Genomic DNA, 21,290 nt, shown 5'->3' with positions numbered 1-21,290 from the left:
TCAAGGGCCAAAGCAAGGAGAGACAAGTGCACTTTACCTCTCTTGTTCATATCTGCAGGCACGTATCTAGGTCATCTAAGGTATCAAAAACACACAGAGAAAAGCAACACAGACCTGGGCACGACATGCAAATCCCACAAAGAAAGGCCTGAGTCAGTCATTGGATTCAAATCCGAGTCTTTCACCCTGTAAACTGACCTCACTGCTCCACCCTGCAGCCTATAACTACCTCTGTTATGACATTCATATGGGATCAACATGCTGTACGGACAGCTCTCTGCAGTCAGTCCCATCAGCCTTTCAGCACAATATATGCTCTATCCAATGCACAATATGAATGAGAAAGCACCCTTTCAGATCTCTGCAGTATCTGTGTTGTAAAAAAAAAAAAAAAACATATCTGACTCGGTTTGCTCTCCTTATCAACACGGGTAAAAGGTAGCTTTAGCTGCAACATTTCAACTGTCATCTTCAACAGCCACTTTAGCAGGTCATGAACCGGCACTTGGACCTTTTGTTTTCCTCTGAAAATTGTCCCCCTAGAAAGTAACCGTATATATTTCGGCTATGAAACCTAAAATTGTGACGTCTCCACAAGCTCAATTCATTGAAAGTGACAAGAAAACCAAAATACCACCTTGTTGAATTGGTTGTCAACTCTTGTACGAGTATAAGTCAATATTTCCCGTCTTTGAACTTACGGGGCTCTGTAGTATCTGTGTGACGCGCTTCTTCTGCTCCAGAACGTTGAAGTCCTGCCGGAGGTCGGGCGACATGTTCTTGGCCCTGATGTACTCCGGATCGTTGACGTCGACCCGGTCGAAGTAGCGTTCCTTGGTCCCTCCGCTAGGCGGGGGAGGAGTGGTCACCACCTCCTGATGGCCGTCCGCACTCATGCCTGCTTCACCTCACTCGTCTGCTCTATGGCTGCCGCTCGGACTCTCACCTGAGAAACAGAAAGGTGGACGTGTTAGAATATGTATCATGCCATTTATAAGATAAGCGAGAGAAAAAAAAAATGATATTCATCACAAAAATAAAACCATTTGTGACGAGAAGATCATCGGTTTTTGCACCTAAAAGGCAAAGTGGTGAGCAGAACAGAGCAGCATAAACCAGGATTCAAACGAAAGCACATGTAACAATGTGGTGTTGAAATGCTGCAGTCATCAGCATGGAAGGCAGAAAGCAGAAATGTCTCGTGTTTTACAATCTGTATTTTACTACGTTTAAATATTCCGACCTAAAACAACTACTGTGCAAAGCCTACAATCACGGACACGCACCTGATTTCTCGTGTCAGGTGTTTTACTTCTGTTACAAATCTGTTGTCATTCTCTTAACAAAATATACTTTTTAATATAAGCAGTTACTGACAGTGGTAAGCAAAAGTGCTACATTACTTTGAAAACGAATGGAAAACACCTGGCACAGGCCAATTCAATGTACTGATAGATAAGATGACGTCTTGTCTGTCATCATCAGATGACACCGAGACACACTGTGTGTTCGTCAAACACAAAGGAAAATGACGGCCCTGTTATCGGTGGACCTGAGAGAGGTGCTACTCTTTGACGTAAATAACAGCAGAGTTTTTGTTCCATACACATGTTGAGTGACAGGTTAACGCGGCCGCCAGGTCACGCTGACAGCCCGCCCGACAAAGCGTACGAGGAGGAGGGGAGCGGTTCTGTTTGAACATCCAGGCCTTGACCGGTGAGCTGCTTTACTCCCACCGTTCACTCTCCGGGTCACCTGGCATGACAACAAGCATTTTACCGGATACAGGAATTGCTACAGTAAAAGCAACAAACGGGAATGACCTTCTTTGTGGTCATGCCAAGGGACACAACCAATAGAGGAAAAACTAAATACTAACAAGAGAAACAAATGAGATCTAGAACATAACCAATAAATCAAATAACAGGAAGAGGCAGAAAAAAAAAATTTAAAAAAAATAAAACTGCATCTTCCAGGAGCCTTTGCAGCATGTAGCTGCTGTTGTCACAGCGAAGGATAAGCTGCTGGTGTATTAGGAGGAGGCGGGGCTTATGGGATCGCTACCAGATGGTGTCTTGGCTTGGACAGCAGAGGACTGAGGGCGAGAGAGAGAGAGAGAGAGAGAGAGAGAGAGAGAGAGAGAGAGAGAGAGAGAGAGAGCCCAAGGAAAAGTTTAAGAATGGAATCCCGCTGCTTTCTGACTTTAGGAGCACAGTGGCCATCTGACAGCAGGAGGGTCCAAATATAGGGGTTACTCTGCCAGCGCCTCCTCCTCCTCAGTCAAAGCAGGACGGTGGGCAGCAGGGGTCTGGGGAGGTGACTTGGGTTATGCCGCTAAGCTACCTCATTCGGGTCAAAAGCCACTTAAAAAGACGGTTGAGATTAGCGCAGTGACACACAGCTCAGCGTACAGAGGAGTCACACACAGTTATAAGAAATTCTCCCATATGGGTGCCGTCTTTTTACGGAGTTTTTCCCTCTCATGACCACATATCTCCACTGTGTTACGGTTATACTTTATGCAGTATTGCTGCTGCACTCGACGTCAACGTGCAGGAAAGGGCAGCGACAACATTCAACACATCCTTTCTGAAGTATTACCAACAGCTGATTACACACAGCTTCCCTATTTATTGCCCATTTTGTAGTGCAGCTGATTTATGAGCATTTATTTAACGTTTTCCAGTGAAGCATCTCAACAGGTGGATCTGACTCCCGATTTATTACCACGTTAAAACCACCGATGTGTCTTCTACAAGCAGTCGTGTGTTTAACGCGCTGCTCAGGGTCTGTTACTCGCTTTTTTCCACCAAAGATTTTGCTATTTGGGAATTTGAACTGGTAATCCTGCAGTAAACCATCCTTTAGGAAATAGCGGAAAAACAACGTCACACCTCTAAAGTGAAGAAAAGACAAAACAACACTTCATTTTTGGATATTGAAATATCCATTTAAACAGCCAGTATTTCCTTTATGCTGTTATCTCCTGAACGCCATAGGGAGCATCGGAAACCTCTCAAATCTACCCGATCCCCCTTCTGAAGCTGTGATTTATACAATGGAAATGCATAAAAGCTGTTCCAAAGAAATGCTCTTTAATTGAAGGCAGCTGGACTGAGTTGTGTAACCTGATATTGAATCCATCCTACTGCCTGCACTGGTCTGCTTACTGAGGAGCTGTATACAGGACAGAGTGGGATAAACCAAAGGTCTGAGGCAAGAGCGTAAAATTATGGGTTGGTGATGAAAGGAGGGTTGTGATGTACAAAAGGAAGGTAGTTAAAAGGCAGATCTGTGCTCTTCTGCTGGAGTTATTTAAAGAAGATGGAGACGCAAAGAGTTAGAAAAGTAAACAAAGTGTTGAATAAATAGAAACTGTTTATGTGACTGACAGCAGAAGAAGCTCGTGCCTGAAATTTGCTGAATGAGTGGAATTCTACACGGCCGAATGCAACAGCTGTAGCTTCACCAAAATAAAGTCACACCCTCGCCCCGTCACACATCAAATACACCACCCTATCCCTGCTCTGTCACAACTCCAGCAGTCCCCAGCATGAACCCCCCCCCCCACACACACACACACACACACACCCTCCCCCCATCCCCACCCACACCCCCGCCTCTCTCTATCTCTGTCAATAGATCATTGTCCTCATCCCGAACCATCTCAGTCTGGTCACATCCAGAGAGATCGACGGTTTGGGAGGGTGAAGGGGGATTGCTGTTGGTGGTTGCGTTGTTTGTGTGTGTGTGTGTGTGTGTGTGTGCGCGCGCAAATTTTAGACACGCACAATTAATCCGAGTAATAATGAAATCTGATCCTCACGTTACAGCATCAACGTTTATAATTCAAATTTCGTGCTTCGCCGCAGACGCTCACACTTTGTGAATGAAACACATTGAAGCTGCACAACAATGCCAGTTTAGACTGAGTTGAGTTTAGTGACTGACTGGAAATTAGAGACACAAACGCCCTTTAAAAAAAAAGTATGGCATCGGCGAACAGTCCTGTATTGTCATTGATTTAAACTCCACCCGTGTGCGGCTGATAGACGAGGCAGGCCGTGTTTAATGAAGGGAACTAGACTGCGACCGCAGCCCGAGGCAAGGTGACCGCAACCTCTCACCCCTGACCTTTAGGGACCTCCCTCCCTCTCTCCCTCCCTCCCTCCCTGCCGTGTTCAGCAGACACAAGTCCTCTTCATCTGTGAGCAAGCTGTGCATGAGAACTCTCTCATCTATAAACACTTATTAAAAGAATGCAATAAAACTAATCACTCCTATAAAGCAAACACAGTTCAACGTGTTTTTGGTTACTAGTAACATGATGAATGGAGCGAGTGAAGGACCCGAAAACATTTAGCCTCGGCCTTAACCATCAGGTGAAAACCGCACGACAAATGAAAATATATCAAAGACTCTAGAGGACGCTTTGAGGTCCTGCATAACTGAAAATTATATTTGATATATTAATTATATTTATATTGTTTCATACATATATATTTATATAGTATGTCCGTCTATAGTTTCAACAAAACTTATTAAAACTTTTTTTTTTACGACAACTACAACTATTGATTATTCTAGCAAATTATTTTTTACAATTAATTGTTTATTTATTTGATCTATAAAGTGCCAGAAAACAACAAAACAGCTGTTTCCAGTTTCTACAACCCAAAGTGATGTCTTGAAATTACTCTTAATGTCTGACCAACAGTTTAAACTTTATAATATAAAACAAAAACAAAGCAGCAAATCTTAACAACTAAAAATGAGGAACAGCATTTTACCAAGAAAGGTAACAATGATTAGGTGATGATCAACGTAACACCAGATCTATTTTTTTTGGTCAAATAATTGATGAATCATATCATTCCAGCTCCACATTATATATATATATATAAAGCTTTTGAAGTTATAATTCAGTGCTAACAAGTGGTCATTAACTGTAACAGAGCATTTATGTGTTTTAAGATGCAGATTGAGATATGTGAGGTGATCTAAACAACAACAAACAGAGATAACACACATGTACATTCACTAGATGCATGACAGCTTTCCCATCTCTTTCATTGTTATGTGATAGAATTAGTTCCCTCTTTGGTCTAAGCTGTATATGTCAGACAGGATGCTCAGTCATAATGCCTCATAAGATAAGAACCAGTGACTCAGCCAACAACAACACAACTCCCCATCTTCATCTGACGTCAGCCATCTAATCTGGAAACCTCCGTGTCCCCATGTATTTGCTGCTGCATCTCTCTGTCTGGTCCTCTGCTCTGCAACATCTCTCTCCTTCTCGGTCCGTGTCAGTCTCTCTCTTCAACTTGTCCGAGCACAACATGACTTCATGGAAAGGTGCAAGCATAACAAAAACAAAGTCTGATATCACAAGCAGTGAACACGTAAATAGCAAACCAACTCACTGAATAAACCACGCACCAACACCGCCCACCCACTTCTGTCACACACACCTCGTAGCTTTATCTTGCCAGGGGGCGGCTTCAGAGCTGGGCGGCTTCAGAGCCGGCCTGCCCGGTCTCTGCCACCCCTAAAAATAGACAAACTGCCTTTTGGGTTGTGTTACAACCTCAATGGCAACAATACCAGGAAAAGAATCTGTACGTTGCTAATTATATCCATGCACACTGTAAAAGGCGGAGCAAGCGCGAGCACACACACACAGTGACCTGTAGTGTACACCATGCACACACACAAACAAACGGAGGCATGTTTAGACAGGGAACACACCTACTCCTCTATCACAGATCTAACAGGGAAACTAGAGGAGAGTGTGTGAGCCGAACACTCTCAGCAGCTTACATGATCCTCCAGCGGCTTTACTATGAGAAGGGGAAAGCTCTTCTCTTCTGCCAGCAACGTCCGACTTTAAGTTTGAGTCTTTTGTGCCATTGTCCAGGTTGCGACACAAAAGATCTGACCTTTTTAGGGGGGGGGGGGGGGTTTACGTCTAACTTATTGAAAAACAGCTGATTCTTACAGCTGAATTGACCCTAAAATCCATAAATAAAAGCTGAGTCTTCCTCCACTGTTGAACACAGTAGAGTTAATAACCACAGCTAATCTTCTCTGGTGCTCACGCTCACTGCACTATTACTGCCAAGCATGTTTATAGTGCGAGTGTGTGTGTGTGTGTGTGCGCGCGCCCAGGCAGCCATACTAACGTGGAATTCCCCTAAAACTACAAATCAGTTTAGGGATAGTAATCGTCGGCTGCTGGTGGGAAACGCAAACACAGAGGCTGCTTTCTGGAAATGAATGAGATGAAGGAGCCCCAAAAGGACATGAAAGATATATTTATGAGCCGGCAGGATCAAATCTGAAATGTCAAACCTGGTGTACACACATGAGAAACCAAGATACATACACAACCCAAGCCCCACCAACCTTGTGTTTGCTCCTTGGTCAGTGAATGGGAGAGAACAGGCAGTAGTAGTCGGAGGCTGAGGCGAAACACATGTCTCTGTTTTTTTCCCTGCTGCTCCCTGCCTGTGTTGGAAGTCCAACAGTGTGTCCCAGAGAGAAGACGGGAGAGACCAGAGAGGAAGAGAAAGTGCCGGGGGTGCGAGTGGCAGAAAAGAGAGAACCGGGCGGCGATCAGAAAACCAGTCGGTCCACTTGTCATCAAAGAGTTCCCATAAAGATGCTCTTTGGCCGAGCTGCCCGAAGAAAGCAGATTCCCCCAGACTCCTGCAGGCTCGCTCCTCGGCGGCTGCCCGAGACAGAGAAGTATCAACAGCTGTGAGTGTGTATGTGTGACAGTGTGTGTGTGTGTGTGTGTGTGTGCCCTCAACAAATGAGGGGTGTGTGTTTGTGTGGAAAAGAAGCTAAAGGGACCACGTGATGCAGGCTTAATCCCCCGCCCACTGGCTAGAGGTACACACACACACACACACAGATTCAGGCAAACACACACACAGGCTACTGGACCAATCAGAGCTCAGGCTCACACACTAATCCTGCCTGCTCTTTCTCTCTCTTCCTCTCTCTCTCTCTCTCTCTCTCTCTCTCATCTCTTTTTTTCTTTGATCCATTCACTTTCTGCTCTATCTATCTCCGGCATTCCACAATCGTCTCTCTCTTTATCTCTCATTCACACCCCCTGCCTCTCCACTAACCCCTCTGGGCGACTCTACTAAAGGTCAGTGTTTATGAGTGTAACTGCAGAAGCTGCATGGCCTTTTTACTGCCGCTTTACTGCCGCTTCTGCCCCACTGATATCTGGCTCTCGGACTAACGAAGATCTTAAATCAGAGGAGACATAATATAATAAACTCGTATCAGAGGTCAGGGTGAGCGACACAACAACTGTCTGTGGTTTAAAGTCTTGCGCGGAGCAAAACTCTATATTTGACTGCATTCCCTCAAACCAATCAGCCGTCATGTTCGGTCCGGGGGAGACATGGAACAAATAAAATATGTGAATGAAATGTTCAAATGTCTGCTCGTCTGTCATTTTTGTGTCTTGATTAATTGCCTTTACTTTTAGCCTGTCAGTTGCAGCTGACAGAATAATAGTGAGCTAAAAAATATACCACGATTGACTGATGACTAGGACGATGAGGTATACAGTTTACATCAAGGCTTCTATACTAATAATAATAATCATAATAATTGTATGGTAGCAATACATGTAATCATGTTGTAAATGTGTGCAAATCACAGAAAAAGTATTTGAATTATTGGTTATTGTCAGATCCAAGTTTTACTGTATATGAATAGAGAGAAAAGTGCAAGAAAAGAACAACTTATAACTCATTTTCAAATTACATTCTTAATTAAATAATACATTTGGGTGATTCCATATATGAGGAGAACATATTGTCACACTGACAATAATATAAACTATAAACAGTAATGATAATAGTGAACTATACTGTCCTGCCCAAATGATTTTGTAGGAAAACAAGACACAGGTTTCTATATTTTTAGGGTTGATTTTTGCTTTTTTCTACAGCCCTTAAAGCAATTTCTATGAATTTGGATTGGAAGTGATTAGTAGCATGGAAAAAGATGTGCTTACAACATTTAAAAAAAAAAAAAAAAGAAGAAATACTGGCACAAGGAAGTTTGTTGCAGTTTGAGGAGGGTTTCCTGCTCTATTGAGAGACCAATGCAGGAAACTAATTAAATCTGTATCACTGTAAAACAGAGACCACACCAGATCTTAATCCTGCCAGTGGGGAAGAAGCTGAGCCTCAGATGACTAAACCACCAGAGAAACACGAGGTCCACATTTCCTCTTGTAACAGTTGGAGGTTGTCCAATTTACAAGTACAGAAGAAAAAAAAACATTTCAGGCCACCAAAGAGATGTCAACAACCTGTCGGCCAAGTCATAAATAATGTTGTTTGATATTAACAGCGTTATGATGTCATTTCATTATAAAAGCGTTATCCATCGCACAACACCTTCAGGGAGGCCGCATTCAGCATGACAACGACCCCAAACATACAGCCGGAGTTATAAGAAGCTGTCGTCAGAGACGAGAAGAAGCAGGAGTCCCGCAGCAGAAGGTTCGGCTCCCACCGAGCAGTGATCTCACCGTCATGGAGACATTCTGGAGATTACGAGGAGACACCGAGACATCCTATATATACAGTTTACTGCACTTTTTTTTATCACGCGAACTGATTAATAAAAACTATTCATGGCAGTCGTGTAGGTCCTCTCTTTCCTGGCTCACAGTCAAGTAACAGTGCTGGCATATTAATTATCAACTGACTCTCTCTTAGTGGGATTGATGTCTAAGTTTTAATGGTCTTGTAAAAGTATGTCACTATCTGACTTTGACATGAAAGCATCATAAAACAATAACTTCCAGTTTATGTAGAAACATCAGAAGGTTTGAGTGCCAGTGGTTTGTGGCTGGCAGCTCTCAGGTCATAAAGATCTGCAGTACACGCTCACTGTGATCACCTGATAGCTTCAAAGATAAGGTGTTTTTTTGGTTTTGGCTCCGGCGAGAGAAACTGCAACAACAGTGCGGCAACAGACGCCAAGCGAAACCCATCTGATGGCCCACAGTGATGCTGAAAAGCTGCTGACACCGAACTTTATCAAACCAGGCATTGTTTTGCGACATCCGAGTCTGAATTTCCTTTTGGTATCAATTCAAATAGGCCCCTGCAGCTGTTTCAGTTCGAAGTGGTGGAAGGTTTGTGCTCGTTTGTGTTGACGTCAAACAGGGTGTAACATTTCTATTCAGGTAAGAAGTGAATGTGCAGAATATGTGTGTCACGAGGACAAATGAGTAATGTTGGTGAGAGAGTGAGTCCGTCAGGATTAATGCCCCGCATGCAGGATAATTGTTCGCAGTTTGTTGCTCTGAGCCGACAGTTAAAATAAAAGGGACTCTGATTGACAGTTTGAAAGAGGAGGCAGTTGACACATCAAACATGTCAGACTAACACACTGGAAGCCCCTCAACTAAATCCTGTTGAGTTTAAACCCACAGGTGACAGCTGTAATACTGTAATTACAAAGAGGTGTTCATGATTGATACTGATTTAGTCTTTAAAAGCTTTTTATTTTTTATTTTTTTCTTCTGACACTGCATTAGTGCATTACGGAGGGATTCACGTTTCATCACACTATCAGACGTAAGATGCTAATGTTGGCTTGTTGTGTGTCGTCTATTTACCTTTAGGAGGTGGTGACATCAATGGCATTTGATTACCTACAAGTCACATGAACACACACTCGTGCACCGCTTCATTTCTCTCTACAGCAGAGGAGTAAATAAACCCCGGTGATGCAGCTGGTTGACACTGTTGAGACTCAAACAAACAAACACACACAAACACACACACACATGCATACACACGTGTGTGTGTTTGGCATTTCTTAGACAAAGTCTGGGTCCTGCTGGCAATATTAAAGCAGGCTGATTCCTCTAAATGGCATCACATGCATGTGGAAGAATTCAGTGGAGCGTTTGCTCGGGGGGCTGCAGATGGTTTGCAAACAAGAGCCATCATCCTGCTGATGCCACATGACTACAACAAACTGTGTCCTCTACACAGAGAAGACAAATAATGTGCTCTTGGGAGTTACTTGCACTGCTGGTCTTTGAAGTTACATTATGAGCAATACTTATAGAAAATATGTCTAGTAGTATCCAGTAGCTTGAGGTGACCTTGTTATTTTTGATTGAGAATCCTCCTCTGCAGCTCTGTCGTAAAGAAAACGTTCTTTCGGAGGAATAAATATGAAAGGATTTATCTTTGAAAGAAACACAAGTGATGCAGATTTTCAGTCCTTAAAGATTTCTTTCACCACTTTGAGTGAGTCAGTAAAATCTGCAGCATTATTGATTGAATGCAGTCAAAATCTGAAGAGCAGTCCTGGCACATCTTTGTGCATCAATACACAATACTGTCAATACTTCGACAACTCTATTAAACATTTATACTCTGGTTCTACATGATGTACTTTTCAAGCAACGCTTCGTCGCCACCCTTTCAGTGGGCTATTTAGTTGTCCTCTTTCTTGCAAAGAGCCAAGCAACTTTTTTTGTATTAATTTTCTTACAATAGAATCATGTATTGTAATACAGTGCATTTTTTCAGTTAGCATAATACACAAAAACATTTCTGTGAAAAACACATTCAAAGATAACCAAAGTTAATTGAATAAAATGCCTTTTTCTTTCTTTAATGTGATCATTATCGTCCTTGTTCACTATATGATTTTTCAAGTGTTGGCAAGCCCAGTTATAAACTGACATTGAGATTGCTTCTTGCAAACGGTTCAACATTATGTTTTCCCATATTGTCTCGACCCTCTGCACACAGTGTTCTCCTCTGCAGTGCAGGGACGATGCCAAGAACAGACTGGCATAGAAAAGAGGCTGATCTCCCTCCACCCCCGCCACCGCCCGCCCCCTTTCTGGATGTTGGTGCATCACTCAGCACTTTATTCTGAAGTCCACCACTCCACACACGCGCACGCGTCACCCCCACCTGTCACTGCAGCCAGGCCTGACTCAGGGAAACAGAGTATCACACACTTGTGTACAATGCTGAAGGCTGCCCTGTCTAAACAGACTCACAAGTCATTGTATGAAGATAACATGATGTATTGTGTAACACTGGTATGTTTGGGAGTGCCTGCTGCTCATGTATTGTTGGTCTATTAAAGGGTTAAAAGCATTTGGATTTCCATTCATTTCACTCTGTTTGGACTGTGGAATAGAACATCTGGACTGTAACTCCTGCACACCATCGGAAATTAGAAAACTCTGGACGAATCTTTACCATAGACTGTATATAAAAATGGACAAAAGTCTCCTGCTCTGCAAAGTGAAGCCAATGCAGAAGTGTTCTTAAGCGTAATACCACAGAGGGCCACTAGGGGCTGGCAGCAAAACTCCTCTGGCTCCAATAGACTCCCATTCAAAGAGCGTCAACATCTCTCTTAAAAAACTAAGTCAATATATTTCTTACACAAGCGATTATGGTGTGACTGCACTCATTATCAGTGTTCTGGTAGTTCTTCTGAAAATTATTTCGTAATTAAGCAAATAGTAGGCTTCAAAGAGAGGTATGTTTGGGGGCGTGCGTGGTTTGATTGACAAGCCTATTGTGCTCAGTCGGATCCACCCCCTAAATATGGTCCCTTGAAAACCAAGATAGCGACGGCCAAAATGCCAGACGAAGTTTCAAATCAGTAGTTCACAAACCAATGGGTGGGTTGCCACCTGAGTCTCAACCAGAAATCAATATAGAGCTAGAGATGATATGATATTATATGAACTTGGCTGCATTTTCATTTTGCGAATACAATGAGTGCAAAGAGGCCTAAAGGGAAGGGAAGCCATCAAACTGGGACAGTCTCAAGATGGTGTCCAGGCATTTTGCCTTACTAGTTGATAACAGCAGTATAACAAATTTTTAATTGCCCTGGGGAGACCAAAATTACAGTTATTGTCTTAGTGTGACTCATGTGAAACATTACAGACAAGGTTAGACTATTCCCATGCGTGCTCGACACCTCTCGCATGTCCACACAATTGTTATCAAGTCTGGTGATTAATGAGTCCTTTGCACACCACGGTACTCTTAAGTAATGCCATACTTCTGTTGAAGTCATCCCCTCCATGACCTCCTGCGATAAAGCTGTGGACCAAACAAAGCACGGCAGAGGGGAGGGCCTGATCGTTTGCTGGGCTGAGTGCATGCTGGTATCCATTTACTGCCCTGCTATCAGCGTTCTGCCGAGCAGTAACAGGAGAGGAGCGAGGGGGCACGTTCACTGACGCTAGCTATTCAGGAATGTACAAACACTTGAGCTCATGATTGGGACCGCTGAGCTTTTTCCCCAGAACAGACAAAGAAAGAAAGCATACCTGCCTGGTATCTGGAACCCGTAGGTGGGAAACTGACAGATGTGAAAACTCTTAAGAAAATAAGACTTGTTCAGTTGTGAAGCACACCCACTCACGCAAGAGGTGGTCTTTTTTCACAAAGCTTGTTTTGACTACTTCTACTTCAAACGCCATTTGCCCACATGACAGGGAGGTCAAGTCGATCCCTTGAGGACAGTACAAAGCTTGTCAGTTCATATATAACGGCGTGTTTTCATCTCGAGCTAAACTGCTGGAAAGATTTGGACAAACAAGCCTGATAATTCTTTGTTGGCCGACAGTGAGTGGCCCCTTTCACACAGTCACTTTGTTTTCATTGCCAGCCGATACATTGTAACCATAAACATATTGATAATAGCCATTTTAAGTTGATAAGTTTGCATTGCCACGAATAAGAGGCGATCAAAAGGTTCAGAGATTGCTCTTGTTGCACTCGAACAGAGTGCAGCAAAGCGATGTGCACAGAGCAGGGGGAAGTTATAACCTTTGTAAGTAGGAGTTTGGGGTTGCTTCGCTCGATCATCATCAGCCCCTGAATCACTCACATTGTTGTGACCACTGGTATGTGCACATTTGCGATTTCACCGTAGACTTGAGCAGAGAAAGCACGTTTACTTTTGTGTTAAACTCTGGAAATCGAAAAAAGGAGACCTTGGAAATACTTCAAAAAGTCCACAGCAATTACACAAGCAGGTGGGCAAGTTGTTCCCGAGAGGCATTCACATTTTAAGAGGGGCAGAAGGTGACGTGACTGTCCACCATGTTGGTGGTCTCGATGTTCGTATGGTTATGCACCTTGAATTCGTCCCACAGGATCAGACTGTCAACACCGACTTCTCGTGTCACGTCCCGATGCGTCCGAGTGAACAACCCAACATGATTGATCCTCTTATAGTTTACACTTGCATTCAATGGAACTTCTCATTAAGAGTATCTGACAAACGTTCAACTGCAGAATACTTTCAGTTTCTTGATCAATAACCATCTATAGGTGCAACAGCAGTCACAACAATGTATTTTTTTTTTTTATATGTTTAATAATAACAGAGAAGTAGATGGAACGAAAACAAGGAAGAGGAGAGCCTCTTTGTTGTCTTCAGCCTTTACGATTATAGTGGAAGTGAGTGTTGCAGGACATCACCTGGCGTCCACATGCAAACAATGAGGAACCTGTGAAGGTGTCACTCCACTGTTTATCTGCCTCTTAACAGCCTGTCTAGTTTTTCGCCTGTATGGGAGTAATCCTAAGTAGCCACTAATCCATGTTTGACCGGCTAATGTTTAACGCACTGAGAAGCGTTCAGATTCACTTCCTGGAGCTCTCGCTGGTCACAATGCTGTCACTGTCTGAGCAGCTGTGTTACTTAGCAAGCAGAACACACACACACACACACACACACACACACACACACACACACACACACACACACACACACACACACACACACACACACACACACACACACACATCCAGAGACCAATACAGGGCTGTACTCAAGTGAAGAGGGAGGTCTGCCTCTGCCTCAAGGTTCAGGTACAGATAAATAATAACTTCCACAGAAGAGGGTGAGTGAGGAAGCAGCATGCCTGTGTGCGTGTTTTAGGTTAGTTTCCTCCTCTGATAGAGATTAAACGTAGCATGGACGCAACAATAGGAAGTCGCCGCCCAGTCATTACCTCGGTCAAATGTGCTATTTCAGGTCAAGAACACACTCGAGTGGCCGATTGCTTAGGAATTACAGTGTGTCTCTGCTCGGCGATGCTCATTTTGAAATCTCCAACTTGGTGTATGAGCCACCTGCCCGGTGTTTATAACCTAAAGATTTCCTCCAATGAAAATCAAGTTTAATGGGATTTTTTTTCTTGGAGAAAACCTCTAAACATGTCATGTTGATGAAAAGATACGAGTATTTTGGGGTTTGACGAATTCTTTTATACATACTGTATTCCCTAGTTTTACTTCTTGGTATATCTATTTTAGTATTCATAGTATTGTTTGTATTGTAAAGCTCTTTGTGTTACAAGGCATTAGTATGAAAAGTGCTGTACAAATAAGGTCTGATTTCCTGATTGACATTTTGAGCTTTGTGGTTTTATCTGATCATTTATACAGGTTACACTTTTGCCCCTAAAACTTTCCAACCAAACATGAAACAACAATTTCCCCGCACATGTTGCTTAACTACATGTGACATTTAATCACTGCGGGTGTGTCAGAGACATTTTTCCCCAAGTAAATAATAAAGCTTGTCTTTCCTTATTTTTCTGGAGACATGCTTCTGTTTGAATTCTCATGACAGTAATTAATTAATTTGTTTCCTGTCACATTGGACGGTGAAAGATTTCTGTAGCAGCATTAGTGAAGCCTTTTAATGCTCCAGCGTATCTGAGGGAATGGCAGATTTGATCAGCATTGAAACAAAAGCATTAAAACATCTCTTAAATAAATAATTTTATGTTTGAATATACAAGTGATTTATGATGTTTAAGTTTGTTGATCATACCTAGTATGAACCACAGGGTTTTTTATTTCCAGCTGTGTGTTCACTCAGGTGCATTGCAATGTCTTTATCTGTACTCTATCACGTGGAGGCCCTAGACCTTTTCCAAACAGGGTCTATCATACCCGTATGTGGTCATCACTCCCAAAGCAATCACAGCATATCAGATGACCTTGTGTACACACACACACACACACACACACACACACACACACACACACACACACACACACACACACACACACACACACACACACACACACACACACACACACACACACACACACACACACACACACACACAAAAGGCAGTTCTTGTTGACAACAGCATGCCATACACACCTTGAATCAACAGTACAGGAGAACACAGTTTTACAATAATATCACTTCCTCTTACCCCCAAGTACAGGTCTTCACATATTTATGTTCAGTTGGCAATTTATCACTTATTGAATTTATTATTGTAAAACTTTTAAATGTGTGTTAAAAATGGAAGGAGAAAAAAAATGCCTACATATGATCTACAGTGATCTGCATTTCCTGTAGTCCACTCGCAGTGGTCAGACTTTGAAGGAGCAAATAGGAACAAATTCAACACGATACAAATGTCAATACAAATTTATTGTCAAGTTTTAAACCAAAATAGCTGGACACACCTTGAAAAGTTTGCAGATATTCAACCAAAAATAAAAAGAACCCTTACATTTTTGAAGCTAATGAGAATCATGTCTATCACAAACTTGTCAGTCATTTGTAGGACAATTGAATGACAACTAGCTGTGACATGGAAGCCAAAGTAGAGCTACTCAAACTTTCAGGAGAAAAAAAACAAAGGTGCTTTGTAGCTTATCATCCCAAAGGACAATTCCTCTGAATCAAAAGCTGTGAAAGTGGAGGTTCCACTACTTTTATCTTTGCCTCGGAAAGCAGCTGGGCGTGCAGCATGAAAGAAGCCAATGACATTCAAACCAGTGGAATGTGTGTGCGCATGCACGTCTCTTTGTGTCCGCATGCCCTCGAGCCTTGTGTGCTAGCCCGGACAACACAAAAACCAGCATCAGTCAATACCATTTATCAGTCCTGCGGTTATAAAGTTGTTTTTTTTTAAGGTCTTAAAAAACATGGTGTTTTTTATAAGTAAGATTAATATGACAACGTGCATAAAAACAGAGCACAATAAAGATTTATCTACTTATTGTTCCACTTATTTGCGTTTTTATTGAGAGTTAGAGAAGACAATTTATACCACTTGATATGCCAGCAGACTGCAACGAGCAGCCGCTTAGCTCAGCACAATGACTGGAAAAAGATTGAAACTGCTCGCCTGCACGGCTACAAGTACCAAAACCTGAAAAGCGGTGCTGTTCGCTAATTAACATATTTAATCTTGTGTGCTTAATCCTTTTTTTTTTTTTTTTTTTTTTTTTTTTTTTCCATTATAGAAAGCTAAGCTAACTGGTTGTCTTATTGAGCAGACATTAAAAGTGATCAAACTTCTCATCTAACCCGAACCCAGAAGAAAAATGTTTCTTAAAAGGGACCGTCCACAAGGTGTCGGCTGTATTTGTAAAACTTCTTGCAATACTGACCGTCACTCCAAATTTTCAAAGATGTCGTCAAGTAAAGTTAATTTATTATTGTTCCATTTAAGGTGCGATATGTAACAGGCTATTACACAGCAATAGTTTACATATTGCAGCTTTAAATGGCCTCGCCAAGTAAAATGATTGCGACATTGATGTTAGAGCAATTTGGGACAATTTCAAAAGAATTATAAGCAAATTAACACAAATGAAACGAGAGCAAATTCCGATACGTACACACACACACAAACGCAGAGCTACTGCTGGCTGCTAATTACTGTAATTACAGCTGGTAATGACAGAGCTTCAGAACGGGCCTCCGGTCGCTTCAACCACACAAACAAAAACAATCCATCCCCGGGTGTCTCGGCTTGCTAACTGCTACCGTATGTCCTCACCGCCAGACGCCGGCTTTATAGTTGGACGGAGGCTAAACAGCAGAGCGGTCCGAGCCGCTGCACGGATACGCGACACAATCGAGTTTTCCAGTCGAGCGGTCTGCTGAATTAGCTCCGGTGTGAATTATTGGACATTTTCTCAAAAGCTCTTCCTGACATCAATGCCTGTGAAAACAATGTGGATTCTTTTGCGTTGACGCCACCGTTTTCTTCAACACCCTGATTTGTTCGACAAATAAAATTCACTTCAGGAAGGTTTTCATGGCGCCCGTTTAGGATTCAAATCACAAGCTCAGGCTCCGGAAGTCTCTGTACACACAAGCTTCAGCTCCACCGGGCCACTATGACCACCTATAAACTGGCTTCACATTTCACTTGTCCTAAAATGTTTGAATCCAGGCAGTCTTAGTTTTACAGAAACCTACGTGTTAACTCTTTGTGAAGAAGGGGTTTTTTTTTTTATGCTGGTCAGTCATTTCCAATCACTAAACTTAATGCAATTAGCAGGTCTGCAAGCACATCTTTCACCCGGCAAGCCCGCATTTAGGTTGGATGTAAACTACAGCATGAAATAGGTGTGAATTTGTTGGTTTCATACAGTTACAGAAATGGTCGGACGCAGCGCTCCCCAATCACGACTTTGAAAAGCTCTCTTTGACCATCCAACAAACGGATAGAAAAAAAAAAAAAAAAAGCACGCGTTGAGTAAAGCTGCCAGTTAACTCATAATTCGAGCCACGTAATCGAGTTCCAGATTTCAGCAACCAAAACTGTAATTTTATTTGCCGTTTGCTTCTTGAAAAGGTCCTTTTATGTCCTCTTTTATAACGGTAAAGAGGTTTTCTATGCTGCAGGAGCTGAAACAGATTCCCTTGCAGAAGACTAGAATACACCGCTGCCCTAAATTTACATCAGATAACGGAGTTATTTTTTGAAGTGGCAGTCTCCGGGGCAACAGCTGCACGCAGAAGCACTGAGAAGGATTGTGTCGGTGTTACAATAACGGCACATATTGCAGATTGAAATATTCAAATAAAAGAGATGTTTGATGTACCATGACAGACAACTGCAGCTTCAAGGAAGAAAGGCAGTGGCATCATCAAGCTTAGCGGATCATTTCCAAGGCAAATGTTTTCTGTGCCAAACCCACCTCACCAATCTGAACCTGTGTCAGCACCAGGTGAGCTCACACTTTGCCTGAATTGACATGTGAGGGCAGATATGTAAATCATCCAACCGGCACAATGGACGCTTTGGGGGATTTCTTGAGCTTGAGTCGATGCATGTTGGGCGTGTAAGCCTTGGCAACCTTTCAGAAGCGAATCGGAATCAAGGCAAATTGTTTATTCATTACAATACGAAATGCTGAACCTTTAAAATCTGACTTGTAAATTGGGCATAAAATCGGATTACTGATCAACTGATCAGTTGTAACCGATTTACTTTTACGTGTGCAAAAGCGGAAAAGGCAAACATTTGGCACAATCAAGGAGACAAATTGATCGCAGCAGCAGCAACAATCCATCATTTGGAGAATGCACTTGAGGCAGTGCTACTGAATGTGCTCCTTCCTAAGGACAACACAGCGTTTTCATGGACGACCACAGTCACAAGGCAGATCAGCAAGTAGGCCTTGAATAAGTGTGTACATTTATGCTTTGAGGGGAAAATAGATCTTCTAGAAAATCTCTGTGAAGCGAAGCAGAACTTTTCCACACGGAAAATATTTCTTGCCACTGACTTGACTCTCAGCTATAATACATGCACATCAACAGTTGGGTTGCGTTCCACATTTTCACACCATCGGAGATTAGCAGCTGTGGAGCGTCAAGCGTTTGACCCCCGGGTGATAAGGTGGGAGTAGGAACGGTTTTGCAAGAACATAAAACACTAATATAAAGCATTGACAATATATGAGGAGCAGCAAAGTTTTAGGGTTCACTCTTAGTTCACGAACTCTCTTACCCCTTTTCTAAAAAGACGTCCGATACAGATTTCTATTCGAGTAATTCAATTATATATTAATGCAGCATATAAAATTGAATTATCAAACAGTCAGGCATTGTTCCTGTTGTCAAATAGAGTTGAGCTATTTGTTGCCGAGCGCCCCATGACTCCTCTGTGGTCAAGCAACGAGGCAAAACACTGAGGGGGCGTCGGCTACAGAGCTGTGTGTGTGTGTGTGTGTGTGTGTGGGCGTGTGTGTTTGTGCGCGTGTGTTTGTGTGTCTGGGGACTATCCATTACACAATCCAAGGAAGCAGACAGATTCGATATGTCAGAGTCTATGTCTGGATGAGGTCATTATGCACGAAGCAGAATTGCAGGCTCAACTCACCAGCACAAATACAACACACACACACACACACACACACACACACACACACACACACACACACACACACACACACACACACACACACACACACACACACACACACACCAGCCTGAGCACACAAACAGTCACACACTCCCACGAGTTTCTATGGCAACTCCAAACAAACAGTCCGTGCAGCATGTGGCGACCCCACCCCAGCAGAAAAGAGGGAGAAAACCGAGGCGGAGAGGCAGAAACAGACTTAGAAGTAGGATAGAGAGCCGAGAGCAGAGATGAAGGCAGCGATGAGGGACATCACAGCCGCATATGCTTCACCATCTTCAGCATGTGCTTTCGCAAAGTGTCACAGGAGAGACATTTAATAAAAAAATTTTAAAAAAAAGATGACAAGTGTTCATCACTTCCCATAAAGGACCTGAATTGTGTTGAACCTTTAGCTTAACCATGCATTCATATTCTTAAACGTATCCTCCAATTTGGGAACAAACTTGAAAGCTTCAGATCTAAGACATTTAGAAAGCCTTGATTTCACGAGCAGACTGGGGGATTGTGAAACAAACTCTTCCCACCAGTATCCCACGAGCCTTTCATGTTATTGCACCACACAGGTCGAAGACTCGAACACACAGAGACCGCACATCCACCGGCCTCCACAAAAAGGCATTTTCATTCAACTTAGATCTCCAGAAACAGAAAAGAGAACAACAATAGACGTGAAGCTTTGTAGCAGAGTCAAGATCGGTTATTGAGGCTTAGCAACTTCCACGCCAGGTCAGCCAAGGTTGAAGACGCCCACATCCGTAGATTAAAAGGACGCTGGCATTTAGATGCTTTGTTGGTTGAAAAAAAAACAAAAAAACAACCAATAACCTCTGACCACTTTGGACGTTTGGCATTTTCCGATGTTTTGCCAAGTCCATTCTGCCAACATAAAACATTCGACTCCTGATGATGCCGGTGAAAGGTTACCAGGTTAGATTTCACTGTAGCGGTGGGCACCTATAGATACTACGTATGGAAGATGATGTATTTCACTGCCTGGTTGAATAACCAGGTCAGACAGTAGATTCACAATAAAAAAAAATGTTTTAATTAAATTAAATAAAATGCTTCAGTGTTGTTAAACTGCTACTTTTAGCCTATACACATTTCTGGCACTATGTTCATAATGTTCCTGCTCAAGTTCCACCATAACAACTGTTATTAACCTTAATGAGCCGTCTAGCTTCAGACAGCCTGGAAAAGTCGGTATTCAGCATCCACAGAGCACCTGAAGGCATAACAATTCATCAAAGGCTAGCTGGACCTTTATTTTGAAAGGGCTTTATTTGCTGCACATTTAAGTAGAAAGGTTTGCTATTGTTATGTAGTTTTATTGCATGTTTGTACAAGCTGAGGAACAATGGGTCAATACTTGGTGTCAGCAGACAGTTTTCCCAAGAAACAAAAGCTAGGATGTAAACCAGTTAAGTACTGACAGACTCCTAAAACCTTGAATGCATGATGTTGTGGTATTTAAATGATGCACTTAAATCTAATGATACCAAGACAGACACTTTACAGTTGTCACTATTAATTTGTAGGTCGTCAATTACCTTGAGAAGGGCTGTTTCAGTTCTGTGGTTAGCACAGACACCACACTGTAATGTATCATGGAAGTTGTTGAAAGTCAAGTGGTTGCCCAACTGCTTATGAACAACTTTTTCCAGGACTTAACTAAGGAATCGGGTATTAGAGATTGTCTGGAACTAGAAATTATGGGAGCAGCTAGTGGGCTTCTTTAATGAGCAGAGGGATTTCGAGTAGCAAAGTCGGTTAAATATCCATGGGATGCCGAGGTAAGCACGTGAATCACTTGGCTTGCCGAATGACGAGCGAGCTCGGCGATTTAGTGACACCGATCTCTCATCTACCGCAGCCGGACTTTCAGATGCTATAAACGTCAATGGCCTTAACGCAGACACAGCCTCCTCGGGCCTCTAAGTAGTCGTACTTTTGGCACACCCCTGGGCCATGCACTGTGACTACTACCATCAACATCATCATTTCAACCCAGATCAACACGCCGTACTGCCAATGGCAG

The 21,290-nt window shown here is 42.7% G+C and overlaps 1 protein-coding gene across 6 annotated transcripts in view; it reads right to left on the bottom strand.

Moving 5' to 3' along the window:
• The window catches only part of add3a (adducin 3 (gamma) a), a 106,503-nt gene that overhangs the window by 35,040 nt on the left and 50,173 nt on the right, over positions 1–21,290 (bottom strand). For 4 of the 6 annotated variants that reach the window (XM_069714604.1, XM_069714609.1, XM_069714608.1 and 1 more), the window contains exons 1-2: positions 6,409–6,576; positions 702–946 (exon numbers count right to left, since the gene is read on the bottom strand). In XM_069714604.1, the coding sequence (XP_069570705.1) occupies positions 702–896 (195 nt within the window). In that variant the 5' untranslated portion in view covers positions 897–946; positions 6,409–6,576. Of the gene's footprint in view, positions 1–701; positions 947–6,408; positions 6,577–21,290 lie in introns of those variants that run through there. The other 2 variants (XM_069714605.1, XM_069714606.1) reach the window with 1 other exon arrangement.

The sequence above is a fragment of the Brachyistius frenatus genome, unplaced genomic scaffold (genome assembly GCF_029030835.1).
Source record: "Brachyistius frenatus isolate BFR_SWC_R1_liver_20210118 unplaced genomic scaffold, ASM2903083v1 Contig_132, whole genome shotgun sequence".
NCBI lineage: Eukaryota > Metazoa > Chordata > Actinopteri > Embiotocidae > Brachyistius > Brachyistius frenatus.
Note: the sequence above shows the minus strand (reverse complement) of the source record. Positions and strands in the feature narration are given on the sequence as shown.